We start from the raw sequence: 14,147 nt of genomic DNA on the forward strand, positions 1-14,147 counted from the left end.
ATAGAACGAGACAGAAGACAGTTATAACGGGTTAAAGCAGTAACCTAGACTAAGTGCACCGGAAATGCCATTTGGTATCTAACGCTGTAACGGGTTCGGTAAGATTATAATACAGACACACACACTTTACATACACACACGCACAAATGCTCACTCTCTCACTCCCGCGTGGTCTGCTCATATCTGCTAAGTCACACTTAGGAGTACAAATGTGTATTTTAGGAGTTCATCTTAAAGGGTCATTCTGTACAACAGTATTTAAGGGCACTAATTATTAAGGACACTACTTGATAGGCTATATTATCCGTTTCAAGTATTTGACTATTCTCATCTTTAATATACACGTACAGTATGTGTAGGTATACGCAAGCACACTGTTGTATGCATATTCAACCAACCATATAAAGTAACTGACACAGAAATGGTTTCATCTTGTGTTCATGTAAAAACTACTACCGAGGTCTGAAAGTAGACAGTATTATATCCCATGACAATAATTCCATATCTTTGAATCACCACCCAATTTTCTGTTGTTGTTTTAATTCTAAACATCTGATAATTATTCACTTCTATCTGTCTCACACTTTGCCATTTGCAGTGTCTTGTACAGTGCGCGTGGCCTTGCGTGTATACAACGTTTGCTCAAAAAGACTGTCTGACCAATAGTCTGCTTGTCTGAACAAACATGTTGACATCCCATCCCACCAAAACAAGTTATTACTAACTTATTAGAGCTTCACCTCACCTGGGTGGTGTTCATTAGGCACCCAACGGAAGAAGGTGGACTGAAACAGGGAGGGCCCTTCTGGATTTGTCCAATCAGAAATGCTCATTTTTGTTTTCCGTTGCAAAATGTGTTTTTTTGGTGTCTGCCCTAACAAACAGGTAAGCCAATAGTCATAGGCATGGCTATGAATCCAGGAGGCGTTTTATGAGGGTGAATGCAACTTTGAGAAAAACATCACACAATGTGGTTACAGTGAAGCCTCTCCTTATATCGTATATACAGTATACAAGCATGGCTTTGGTCCTCACTTCATACCTGGCTGTACAAAAACCAAAACAAGCTTTTATTGCAAAGGAGGTAGTATGCAAAGCGTCTAAAGGGAGTCTAATACGCAGAGGTAATCAAGAAGGGGCAAAACACACACACACACACACCAACCCTGTGACGGCTCCGCAGCCATCAGAAACAAAACACTGTCTCCAGCAATGCTCCCTGAAAGCTCTAGACGCCTGACCTCTCAACCCACCCCCCCCCCCAAAAAAAAAGCTACTGTTGTGAGGACTAGCTTTTAGGAGTGTACTCTTAAGTAGAAAAGAGAGTAAGGGCAACTTGAACCAAACAGTCCGACCACTTTATTCCTGCTAAGAGGTTTCAGTAAGTGGGTCTAATTTGAGGTTGGAGGTGTGGGTGTGGGAGGAGGACTGCGCTCGGATCAGAGGGATCAGAAAACGGCCTCTTCTTCTCCTCCCAATAATTGAACGACTGTTAAAACCGCACGCTCGTTTATACCCCCCATTTAAAGCACAGACTCTTTTTAATGAGCAGCAAAGCAGGCACCTCCTCTCACACTGTCATTAGCCCTCTCTCCTTACCTCTCTCGTGTTCTCTCTCTTTAATGACCGGCCAAACAGCCTCGGAGTCAGATCGTGTAGTGGTCACTTCACTACAGCCACTCATACTGGACTCATCATAGTGGTGCTCGAGAGGATAGAACACACACACACACGCACACGCACACACCGTCTTGAGCTTGTCAAGTTAGCTGCAATCGGAGGGTTAGCTAAGTGAGTTCAGTTCAGTCAGTGTAAACATCACCAACTTGGCTGCTCCATTCTGCCGTGTGTTATTAAGGGATCAGTGTCCTGAGGAATGCACACAACCATTTCATCACAATCTAAATCAAATGTGGAAAAAGAGGAAAATGGAAAGCTATAGGAACGTCACTATGCCACCATGCCATCCTTGCCCATGGGTCCACAGAGGAAACAAAACAGCATTTGGTTGTGTCCGATTTTTCTTCTCTTTCCAATAAATACTTATTTTTTATTATTATTTTTCTTATTTTTTAAACACATTTCAAATAGTCCTGGTAATATTTCATCTAAAAGGGCAATAGGGGTGAGTTCATTCTGATGTCACTCTGTCAGGTGGTGTCTCTGACACATCTCTCAGGTCTCTCTGCTGTCTTTGGGGAGGGGCTGGGAATATGGATGGAGTCTCTATCTCTATCTTAGGCCCAGGGGATGTCACGTTGGTGGGTCTGTTATTAGGTCGAGGTGGTGGGTGAGAACCACCACCCCGAACCTGCTCCTCCTCCTGCTCGGGGCCCAGTCCCGGTGGTCTGTAATCAGGGTACTGGGCGTTGTCGAAATGCACGTGGTGGACACTCTGGACATGGGTCTTTAGGTTCCCTTTCTGAGAGGCTCGGTACGGGCAGAGGCGGCACCGGAACGGTCTCTCCCCTTTGGGACACACACAACAACACACACAGAGGTCACACATAGAGTTCAAAGGTCACACAGAGGGCAGACATGGCCTAACTTTTCAGAGAGTACAGGCGGCGGCAGAAATCTCCCCTGGAACGATTTCATTTGCGTGGGATCTAATACGAGGAACAATACATAAAATGACGTACACCATACCGGGACTGACTGTAGTTAAACAGCACAATGAAGAAGACATGAACACATACACACAGTCATAACACAAAACAGGCACAGAAACTAAGTTAACCCCAAATCATGAAACCTCATGGCAACAGACTTCTAACCATGAACATATACCGCACCTGATTCCCAAAAACAACGCGTTCACTTTCCTCTTTTCCAACCGACATGAACCTGCCCTCGTCTCCTGTGAGAGAAGCCTGACGTGTGTGGAAAAGGGCCACACAACCCTGATGTCAGTGAAGTCCTACTTCATTTCTCTCTCTCTCTTTCCCTCAATCGGCCGGCCCCACCCACTCGCTTGGCTAATTAGACTGACCTACAACGGCTCTGACGCCATCACATAAATAAGCGGCAGCACACCTGAACTAAACAAATGACAGTGCCATTTAATTGCGCCTAATTATCATTATGATAAATGGAAGAATATAAAATGGGGGAAAACAAATGACTCCTTCTGCCCTCAACCTCTCTTCCCTCTCTTGTTACCTGAAGAAGAAACAGGAAAATATGTGTGTTATCATACATCATTATATTGCGGTGGGGGAAATAAAACCACAAAAATACACAATTAATCACGCGGAATCTAAAAGCAGAGCCAGGCGATCAGGTTGAGACGTGAGCGGAAAGCGAGCACCTCTAGGACACCGTCGTCCTGTTAGGAAGAGAGGCGGGGAGGCAGGCTGGATGGGAGTGGTGCACTAAATTACACTAAAGGTTATCGTCACTGTAAAGCACCGCCAACACTACATCTAATTGGACCCCGACGCTGTTTCTGCTTCCATCATTCATAGCGTTGCGATAAATTTGCGGATGGGTGATTCATTAAGATGGAGGTGCGGCTTGCAGACCTGGCTCTTTCCGAATGTCAAAGCAGAGGAGATTTACCTCACCTAACCCTCTCTCTCTCTCTCTCCCTCTCTCTCTCTCTCAGAAAACTTTCATCTGATGCAGAGAGAAAAGAGACATTTTGTGTGTTCTCAGGGCCAATCCTTCACACAGGGACAGACTACCAGAACTGTATTGTTGCCGTCCATGTTTCTAGTCACTTGGTGACATAGTGACAACAAGAAATATGGGCAGTCTGAAAGCGGATGATTCCAGAAGGACACATAACTCATAGTGAAAAAGACAGAATGAATATAAAACAATAAGGACATGAGCACCAGCAAACATGCATGCACGCAAACATACACAGACAAACACATGCACACAAAACTAACGGGCATAAGCAATGGGAAGCAGCAACCCAACGTGAATCGATGGGAACAACATACTTGTTTGGGAGCTTCCGAGGGGTTGGTTTGAGCGTCAGCACCTCGGAGTCCGTTATAATCAAACACGACTGTGGGGAAGAAGGAGGGTTGGGGAGGGATGGGGGGGACTTGTTAAAAAAAAGAAGCTCATAGTCTCCATTCACCAGCATCACCACAGCAACGACCAGTTAGTTAGAGAGAGACAACACAACAACAGCAGAGCAGAGTGGAGCTAGATGATGATGATGATGATGAGACCTGGTGGAGTGAAGCCAGTGATTTAATATGACACAGACATGCTAATGGGAGGCCTCGGGGTGACTGGCCTTTCGCGTGAGGATGACGTCCATGCTGAATAAAACCATCGGTGACAACATTAATTACAGCTCACTCTCTCTCTCTCTCTGTGTGTGTGTGTGTGTGTAGGGGGTAAAGTGTGTGTGTGTGTGTGTGTGTGTTTGTGCAGTGAGTGTGTGTTTGTGCGGTGTGTGTGTAGGGGGTAAAGTGTGTGTGTGTGTGTGTGTGTGTGCATGCCTGCACACGCTCGTGTGTGTTTACAGTGGATGCTAAGGGGGAAGAGGACTCCCTCTGCATCACTTACCGTTTGGCTCCTGTCACTTAGCATCACTGGCTGTGCCACAAATCATTCACACTCTCCATAAAGAAGTTACTTATCTCACTGTCTACCACTATTACAGCTGGCCCCCACTGATGGACATGACCAGAGAGGAGAGGAGAAAGAGGACAAAGGAGAGGAGGAGCAGACGAGAGGAAGAGATAAGAAAGGAGGCACAACAACTGGCTTGGCTGCTGAACAAGGATGAGTGATAATGCAGACATATGTGGGCATGATGGACAAATCCTATGGTTCACTAGCGTGCACAATTCCTTCTCTCTAACTGACACGTGATTAATAATGTAGAATATTTCTCACAGGTCAGCAAATCATATTCGTTTACAACCTACAGACAGCTATTCTGGTCGAGGGCAAAGAATGAACCCACAGGCCGAGGAGCGCAAATGAAAAATAATCTAGTTGAATGTTACTGGTGTTCAGTATTGGATATGTGATTGTATGTGTATGTACACGTGTGTGTGTGTACAGGCATATGTGTTTGTGCGCACATACATGTGCACTTGTGCATTCACACACCTGCGTATGTATGTGCTTGTGTGTGTGCGTCTGTGCATGTGTGTGTGTGCACGTGTGTGTTAATCTCCATTTACCTGTGTGTGATCTCATGTGTGTGTGTGTGAGCGTGTGTGTGTGTGTGTGTGTGCACGTGTGTGTTAATCTCCATTTACCTGTGTGGGATCTCATGTGTGTGTGTGTGTGTGTGTGTGTGTGTGTGTGTGTTAATCTCCATTTACCTGTGTGGGATCTCATGTGTGTGTGTGTGTGTGTGTGTGTGTGTTAATCTCCATTTACCTGTGTGGGATCTCATGTATGTGTGTGTGTGTGTGTGTGTGTGTGTGTGAAGAATAAAAAAATAAAAAAATAATCTAGTTGAATGTTACTGATGTTCAGTATTGGATATGTGATTGTATGTGTATGTACACGTGTGTGTGTGTACAGGCATATGTGTTTGTGCGCACATACATGTGCACTTGTGCATTCACACACCTGCGTATGTATGTGCTTGTGTGTGTGCGTCTGTGTGCACGTGTGTGTTAATCTCCATTTACCTGTGTGTGATCTCATGTGTGTGTGTGTGTGTGTGTGTGTGTGTGTGTGTGTGCGCGTGTGTGTTAATCTCCATTTACCTGTGTGGGATCTCATTTACCTGTGTGGGATGTGTGTGTGTGTGTGTGTGTGTGTGTGTTAATCTCCATTTACCTGTGTGGGATCTCATGTGTGTGTGTGTGTGTGTGTGTGTGTGTGCGTGTGTGTGTTAATCTCCATTTACCTGTGTGGGATCTCATGTGTGTGTGTGTGTGTGTGTGTGTGTGTGTGTGTGTGTGCGTTAATCTCCATTTACCTGTGTGGGATCTCATGTATGTGTGTGTGTGTGTGTGTGTGTGTGTGTGTGTGTGTGTGTGTGTGTGTGTGTGTGTGTGTGTGTGTTAATCTCCATTTACCTGTGTGGGATCTCATGTATGTGTGTGTGTGTGTGTTAATCTCCATTTACCTGTGTGGGATCTCATGTGTGTGTGTGTGTGTGTGCGTGTGTGTGTTAATCTCCATTTACCTGTGTGGGATCTCATGTATGTGTGTGTGTGTGTGTGTGTGTGTGTGTTAATCTCAATTTACCTGTGTGGGATCTCATGTGTGTGCGGAGGTGACTGGGCTGACTGAAGCTCTTCCCACACTCTTGGCAGCCGTATTCCCCTTGTCGATCCAGAGACCTCAGCATCCCTACAACACAGACAAAGAGGAACACGGGCTAAAATGTCATCTTAAACGTCCTCTGTGACGACACAGAGAGAGGGACACGGGAAGAGAGAAAGAGAGGTAACAGGGAACGAGTACGGGGAATGGGGAATTGAGAGAAAAAATATATGAAAATCCACACAAAAGTCCCGACGACCAAAATGAAGACGTGGAGATGGATGGGAGGATGGAAAGAAAGGAGGAGAGGTAGAAGGGAAGGACTAAATGAAGGGCGGAACCTGCTGCCTCGACCTCTCAATGCTCTGCTATGAAAAGCCAACTGGCATTTACCCCTGAGTTGCTGACCTGTTGCACACTCTGTAACCACTGTGATTATTATTTGACCCCGGCTGGTCATCTATGACCATTTGGACATCTTGAAGAACGATCTCGCCTTAATGGCCATGTACTCTTATAATATCCACCGGCACAGGTCAAGGCAGAGATGGAGTGACCTTCCAGAGAGGACAGGTGGTGGCAGAACTCTCCCCTTGAGCGATTTCATTTGGGAGTCATTTAATACGACGAACAATACATAAAATGACGTAAACTATGTACTCTTATAATCTCCACCAGCACAGCCAGAAGACGGCTGGCACCTCCTCAGAGCCTGGTTCCTCTCTAGGTTTCTTCCTAGGTTCCTGCCTTTCAAAGGAGTTTTTATATAAGCACTTTGTGACATCTGCTGATGTAAAAAGGACTTTATAATCACATGTAATTGATTGATTGGAAGTATATGAATGGAACACAGGGCCATAAAGGAGTAGACACCGACAGACATGGTCAGACGAGTCTCTCGTCTCTGGCTGGTAAGAGCTAGCCTCGACTCTAGTAGAGGAGAGTAGAGTATAGAGAGGGAAGCATCATTAGTATGTCTAATGTGTCATTATGGGAGGCTAGCTCCAGGGGTTGGACTGCAGCTGTCACACAGCATCATCTCAGGCTCTGACAGGCAGACACACACAGCTACACGGCCACCGCATAAATTACAGCCAATTAAAACGCCCCGGCTGTGATGTGCCCGCTCCGCTGCCCGGCCCGCGTGTCACATGTCAGGTGTGTGTGTGTGTGTTTGAGAGAGAGAGAGAGAGAGAGAGAGAGAGAGAGAGAGAGAGAGAGAGAGTGTGTTCTGTTTATGTGTACGTGTGTGTACATGTGCAGAAGGGGAATATAAAAGATCTTCGGCGTGTCATCTGGTGATGCAGGATGCAAGGAGGCAGCAGGAAGACGAGAGAGACCAACTTGGTCCATCCATCGTCACATATCCCCTGTCCTCCCCACCACCGCCACTACCAACCCCTCCTATGACCTCTTCCCCTGCCAGCCAAAAAGCCCTTGGGGTGTGTGCAGTGAGTGAGGGGGTGAGTTCCCAGCCCTGCCTTGGCATGTACCTGGGCTCGTGGTACCCGCTGGTGGTATGGGTGACAGGGGAGGGGAGGTGACTGAGAGTGTCTCTGGCAGATCTAACCCTGCCTGGCCCCAGAAAACATCCAGCCAGACCCACAAGCCTCTCTCTCTCTCCCTCTGAGGCACCAATGAAAGACAAGTGAGCTGGACTAAAACACACACACACACACACAGCACCCCCCTGCCACACACACACACAAACAACACACATCCTGGCTTTCTCAAAAAAAGGTCACTTTATAGCATCTGACTCAAAGGGCTAAGGCGGAGCGTGACGGTATCTGCCTGGACGGGTGACAGCGATGTCATACGTCTGCCTCCCAGGCTGTTTTCTCTCTCTGGAACATGGGGAGGAATAGAAGCCTGGCAGCTGGGTGTCTTAAGCAGAGGCCCACTTGACCTTAGGAAAGCAGCAGCAGAATACGGGGGAAATTCAGGATGTTTTGGTAATCACCATTTCTAAAGCAGCTGCTGCTGGGTTAATTATTATGTCTCTACCCCCCCTCCCGTCTGTGAGAGTATCATCGGCCTGGAGTCCTGAACCAAACTGTTGGCGACAGGTCACCGGGAGAGCGGAGATATGCCTTGCAGAACAGAGACCCACGAAGGTCCTGCCACGTCTTTCACTGTTATAACATCACTCCCTACCAGTGGAGGCTGGTAGGAGGCGTTATAGGAGGACGGGATCATTGTAACGGCTGGAATGGAATCCATGGAACGGATTCAAATGTGTGGTTCCCATATGTTTGATGTGTTTCATACCATTCCATGTATTCCATTGTCGCCGTTACTATGAGCCCGTCCTCCTATAGCTCCACCAGCCGCCATTGCTCCCTACAGAACACACACTGCCCCAGATACAGCCTTTTTACAATATACAGTACCTTGTGTGCTCCTACACACACACACACACACACACACACACACACACACACACACACACACACACACACACACACACACACACATGTATTCTGACACGGTCAGCACACACACGCACACACAGAGCTACTTTAATGCATCTCCCTTTCATTATTTATGCTCCTGTCAGACTGGCCAGTCGGCCTGTCTATCAATCATCTTCTGCCAGATGGAGTGTGTGTAGGCGTGCGAGTGTGTTTGTGTGCGTGCGCGGTGTGTGTGCATGCCTGCATACATGTGTTTGTGTACACAACTGAGCCCGTGTGTTTGTGATGACCACCTCAGGGGCCATTCCTGCTGGCAGATCCAGTCCAGTGAATCTCCCCCGCCACATGTGACATGAGCTGTCAATCAGCGAGCCAAAAAAGGTCTGCTCAACATCTCCTCACATTTGGCCTTTCCTCTAAACACATGATCCTAAGGCATGTTTACCATCATCCCTACTACCCTCCTCAATGTCTCCCCTTCTCATCACGGCACTGACAGGCTGCCCACTTAACATAGATGAAAAATATGTCTGAGGATCTGAGTATTAGAGTAGGCCTAAATGTAGAAAAAAAACATCATTTTTTCCCCTCACTGTTTGTGAGAAGGGTGAGTTTTGTGCCAGAGGGTGACTTTACCGTCATTAAAGATCTCTTGTGAGAGTGGCAAACAATGAGTGGACGTTCCCTCATTTTACTTGATGTTATTTTGTGTCTAGGTCATGTGCCAAGTTGGCTAAACATACTTTCCTATCTATTTAAAGGACCTAAGGTTGTTTGACAGCTCTGCCCTGGCTCTTACCTGTGGGGTCCAGTAGGGGGTTGGCGGCGCCCCAGCGGTGGTAGAGTGTCGCCAGGTCATTGGAGTTGCAGTTCTTCAGGAAGCTCAAGATGTCCATGGGCAGCTCTGGTGTCTCCCCCCTCCGTGCCTCCTCCTGTTTCACCTCCTGCATGCTGGGCTGAGGAGGAGTAGGAGGAAGAGGCGGAGGATACCTGGACGGCGCTCCCTAGTGTCTGGGAGTGGGAGGCTCCGTAGCCCTGGCCTGCCGTGGTGGTGTTGTGGGCTGAGCGCTCTGCCCTGGGTCTGCCCTGGGACTGGGGGTGAGACTGGGTGTGGGACTGGGAGCTGCTGGACTTGGGCTGGGGCTGAGGCGAGCTCCTGGCTCTGCTGTACTCTGCCAGGCCATGTTTGCTGGACAGCATGAATCCAAGGCCTTCCTGAGGCAACATGTACCTATCCACCAGCTTGGTGGTTCCTCCAACACTGGGGCTAGGGGCTGAGGGTCGCTGGGGAGCCCCGGCCGCAGTGCTCTTCTCCAGGGAGCCGGTCGAGGAGCCTCCCCGGGGGTAAATCTCCACCCTGGGCCTGGAGTTGGAGCGAGAGCGGTGGCCCTGGTCCGGCACAGCCTCGCTTCTCTGTCTGCTGCCTGCCCTGGGAGGCCGCACACTCTGGGAGCCTGAGGCAGAGGAGGAGGATCCTTGTGTGGAGGAGGAAGAGGTGCTGGGTTGACTGGCTGCCCTGTCCCTGCCGTCTTTCTTCTGGCCCCCATTCAACGATGGGGGGCGTGTGCGGGGGGTGCGCACCACAGGGGGCAACGGGGGACACTCCCTCCCATCCAGAGCAGGAGGAGGGCCCGTGCGTCTCCTGGAGGACAAACCCTCTCGGGGGCCCTTGAAGCCATTCTTCAGGAGGGCCCATTTGGGGGCCAGGGCGCTGCTGTTGATACGATGGGCGACAGTCTGGTGCATCCACAGCACCTCCAGGTAGTGGGTGGAGTGGGAGCAGTAGGAGCACTTATGACTGGGCAGGCCCTTCTGCTGAAGGGCTGAGGAGGCCGGGCCCCTGTGACCCTCGGCTCTCACACACAGGTCCAGGGGAGCCACATGGTGAGGGTCAGTGGGTGAACTGCTCTCGGCGGTGCATTTGTCTCTTGACGGCCGGGCAGAGAGGTAAGGGCGGGGGGCAGAGGATTGAGCAAGCCCATCGAGGAGGGCCCTCTTCAGCTTGGGGAAGCTACTGGGGGTGCCTCTCTCAGAGCTGGAGCTGGGGTCGGGAATTGGAATGGGGCGGCCGTCACTGGTGTGCTGGAGACGTAGATGGGACAGGAAGGCAGAGGACTCTGTGCTGACAAAGTCACACAGGCTGCAGACGTAAGGCTTCTCATCTGTGGAAGGAAAAACAGAACAGAGATGGTTTGGTCACCTCTCTGAAACATTCACCCAGTGGTGGGAAAAGTACTTAATTGTCATACTTGAGTGAAAGTAATTAATACACAATGACTCAAGTAAAAGTGAAAGTCACCCAGTAAAATACTACTTGAGTAAAAGTCTAAAAGTATCTGGTGGAAAAAGTACAAAATGTTCATACTTGAGTAAAAAGTAATTGCATCAAATTCTTTATATTATATTAAGCAAACCAGATGTATTTCTTTATGGACAGACAGGGCCACACTCTCAGATATGATTACAAACAGTAGAAAATAGAGCCATGACTACATGGAACTCTTTCACGTCAGGTAGCTCAAGCTAGCATTCAAATCTGATTTCTTTTAAAAAACAGATAAAAGAACACCTCGTGACACAAAGAGACACACACTACAGTACATTGTAAATGTGTGATTGTGGAGCAGTGTACATTTTCTGTAGCGCACAACGTCTTGTGTGATGCATTGTTTTATTAATGATGTGGACAATGTTTTTGTTGCGATCTGTTGTTTTAAATCCTGTATGGACCCCAGGAAGAGTAGAGGCTGCCTTGGCAGCAGCTAATGGGGATCCTAATCAAATACTAAATACAAATAATCCAGTATTTGTGATTAGTGAGTCCGCCAGATCAGAGGTAGTAGGGATGAAGGTGCGTGAATTGGACCATGTCGCTCTCCTGCCTGAGCATTCCAAACGTAACGAGCACTTTTGGATGTCGGGGAAAATGTATGGTATGAGTAGAAAGCACATCTTTTCTTTAGGAATGTAGTGGCGTAAAAGTCAAAGTTGTCAAAAAACGAAGTGGGAAAGTAAAGTACGGGTACCCCCCCCCCAAAAAAACACATAAAGAGAAGCCAGTTCAGAAACAGAACCTGAATCCCTGCCTCAGCAGACGCATGAGCTGAGATTGCACCAATTAGACGCTAGTAACAATCGCGCCTGCCTTATTTGGTGGCGTGATTGTATTTAAGCTGACCGGTTCTGCTCACATATCCTGCTACCACTTGCTGCCACTGATAGTATGCGTTTGCTTCCTTTGCCTCCACCTGTTAGGTTCTGTTTTCCTACTGGGGGATTGGTATAGCTTACCGCGCTCACTGCTTATAGGTCATATTTTGACGCTTTGCTTGGGCAGTGAGCTTACCCTGAAGGAGCCGAGCCGATATCGGCAAGACTGGCATTATCCATTCTTTAATAAATGGTTAAACATATCTCTACTTGGTGTTTCTTTTCTGAACTTTCTGTATTTTTGTACACCACTGCATTCTTCAAGCATTATATGAACATTCTGTCTTACTAACGTCTATGAAACATTCGATAAAACATTGATCTGCCTAGAGATGTGCTTGAAATAGTAGCTGACAGGTTTAATTGAGTCATGTTCCATGAAAAAGGGGGTGTTGTGTTCTGCTTCCTCATGACCACTTGGTGACAGTGTTGGCCTAAATACCAAACCAGAAGAATATATGGAGAGAATCTGAATGGATACCTCATGTCCCCTCTCCTCGACCTCCTTCTCAAAACCAATAGGAGCAGGTCAGAGGGGTGGGAATTCTGATTTTCTTATACAATGGGTTTGGAGAAGGAGGCCAGGAGAAAGGACAAGGGTCAAGGAAATGCAATTGAGATTCTCCCACAGGCTAAAATGTATGGCATTCGCATCTGATTCAGTGCATCTGTACATGTCACAAAATTCCGACATATGAGAGTATGTATCGGGAAATGAACAACATGTAGAAATTCACTCTGATGCGAGAAGTATTCGTAGGCCTAATGATGAGTATGATCATGGTTTCTGATATCACGACAAGAATAACTGAAGGGAAAATAGTCTTCCTGCCTTTTGATACCCTGATTAATGTATTTAATTGGCTGCATTACTACACTGAAGAAAAATACAAACGCAACATGTAAAGTGTTGGTCCCATGTTTCATGAACTGAAGTAAAAGATTACCAAAAATGTTTCATAGTCACAAAATGCTCAACTCTCTTAAAACAAATTTGTTTAAATCCCTGTTAGTGAGCATTTCTCCTTTGCCAAGATAATCCATCCACCTGACAGGTGTGGCATAACAAGAAGCTGATTAAACAACATGATCATTACACAGGTGCACCTTTTGCTGTAGGCAAAATCCCACTCTAAAATGTGTAGTTTTCTCACACAACACATTGCCACACGTTTTAAGGGCGCATGCAATTGGCATGTTGACTGCAGGAATGTCCACCAGAGCTGTTGGCAGAAAATGGAATGTTCATTTTTCTACCAAAAGCCGCCTCCAAAGTCGTTTGAAAGAATTTGGCAATACATCCAACCGGCCTCACAAGCGCAGACCATGTGTAACCACACCAGGCCAGGACCTCCGCATCTGGCTTCTTCACCTGCGGAATCGTCTGAGACCAGCCACCCGGACACCCGGCTCGTCATCCTCACCAGGGTCTTGACCTGACTGCAGTTCGGCGTCGTAACCAACTTCAGTGGGCAAATGCTCACCTTCGATGGCCCTGGCACGCTGGAGAGGTCGCTCTGCATGAGCCAAATGGTGGTCACACCAGATACCGACTGGTTTTCTGATCCACGCCCCTCCTGTATTTAAGGTATTTGTGATCAACAGATGCATATCTGTATTCTCAGTCATGTAAAATACATAGATTAGGGCCTAATGAATTGATTTCAATTGACTGACTTCCTTATATGAACTGTAACTCGGTCAAATCTTTGAAATTGTTGCATGTTGCGTTTATATTTTTGTTCAGTGTATATTTCTACTGTTTGTAGAGTGCAGTTGTCAATGTTCGCCACATGGTGGCATATATACTGAGTTCCCCCTGCACACACACATAAACAGAACCCCACGCAATCTATCACACATAAACATGAATACAAAAACACTCACACACCCACACTACTCCAGAGCACTATTCACACACCTCTCACTCTCTCTCCCTCACACCGGAAGAAACACAAAACACACACCGATGTCCAGTAACACTTCTTGAGGCCCCTTAAGGCGGCAATCAGCAGTTGAAACCATAACAAAGCGTGCTCCTCGCCCCCGGGACTGGCGATATGTAACCACTCTCTAATTCATAGACAGAGCAATGGATGTTTACTACAAATATCAGGGTCAAACAAGCTTATATGTTGGGTTATGCTGGGGTACCGGAGTTGAACTAAGCTCATGAGGCATTTCTAAGATATATTCTTCAAGAATCAAATGGGTACATACCCTTCATTTATCATTACAAAAATGGGATGTAGCAACTCCAGATTGCCCCTTTAATTAAGAAGGACCTGTCCACACACTCAGTGCCTTGTGATGTACAAGACC

General features: G+C 47.3%; 1 protein-coding gene across 1 annotated transcript in view; it reads right to left on the minus strand.

Annotated features, from left to right (window-relative positions):
• Nucleotides 1-2,317: 2,317 nt before the first annotated feature.
• LOC115141369 (zinc finger protein 516-like) overlaps nt 2,318-14,147 on the minus strand; it is a 63,308-nt gene continuing 51,478 nt past the window's right edge. The window contains 5 exon segments of the mRNA XM_029680161.2: nt 2,318-2,469; nt 3,951-4,018; nt 6,181-6,285; nt 9,415-9,559; nt 9,561-10,777. Coding sequence (XP_029536021.1) covers nt 2,410-2,469; nt 3,951-4,018; nt 6,181-6,285; nt 9,415-9,559; nt 9,561-10,777 — 1,595 coding nt within the window. The 3' untranslated portion in view covers nt 2,318-2,409.

This window comes from Oncorhynchus nerka, linkage group LG14 (genome assembly GCF_034236695.1).
Source record: "Oncorhynchus nerka isolate Pitt River linkage group LG14, Oner_Uvic_2.0, whole genome shotgun sequence".
NCBI classification, from domain to species: domain Eukaryota; kingdom Metazoa; phylum Chordata; class Actinopteri; order Salmoniformes; family Salmonidae; genus Oncorhynchus; species Oncorhynchus nerka.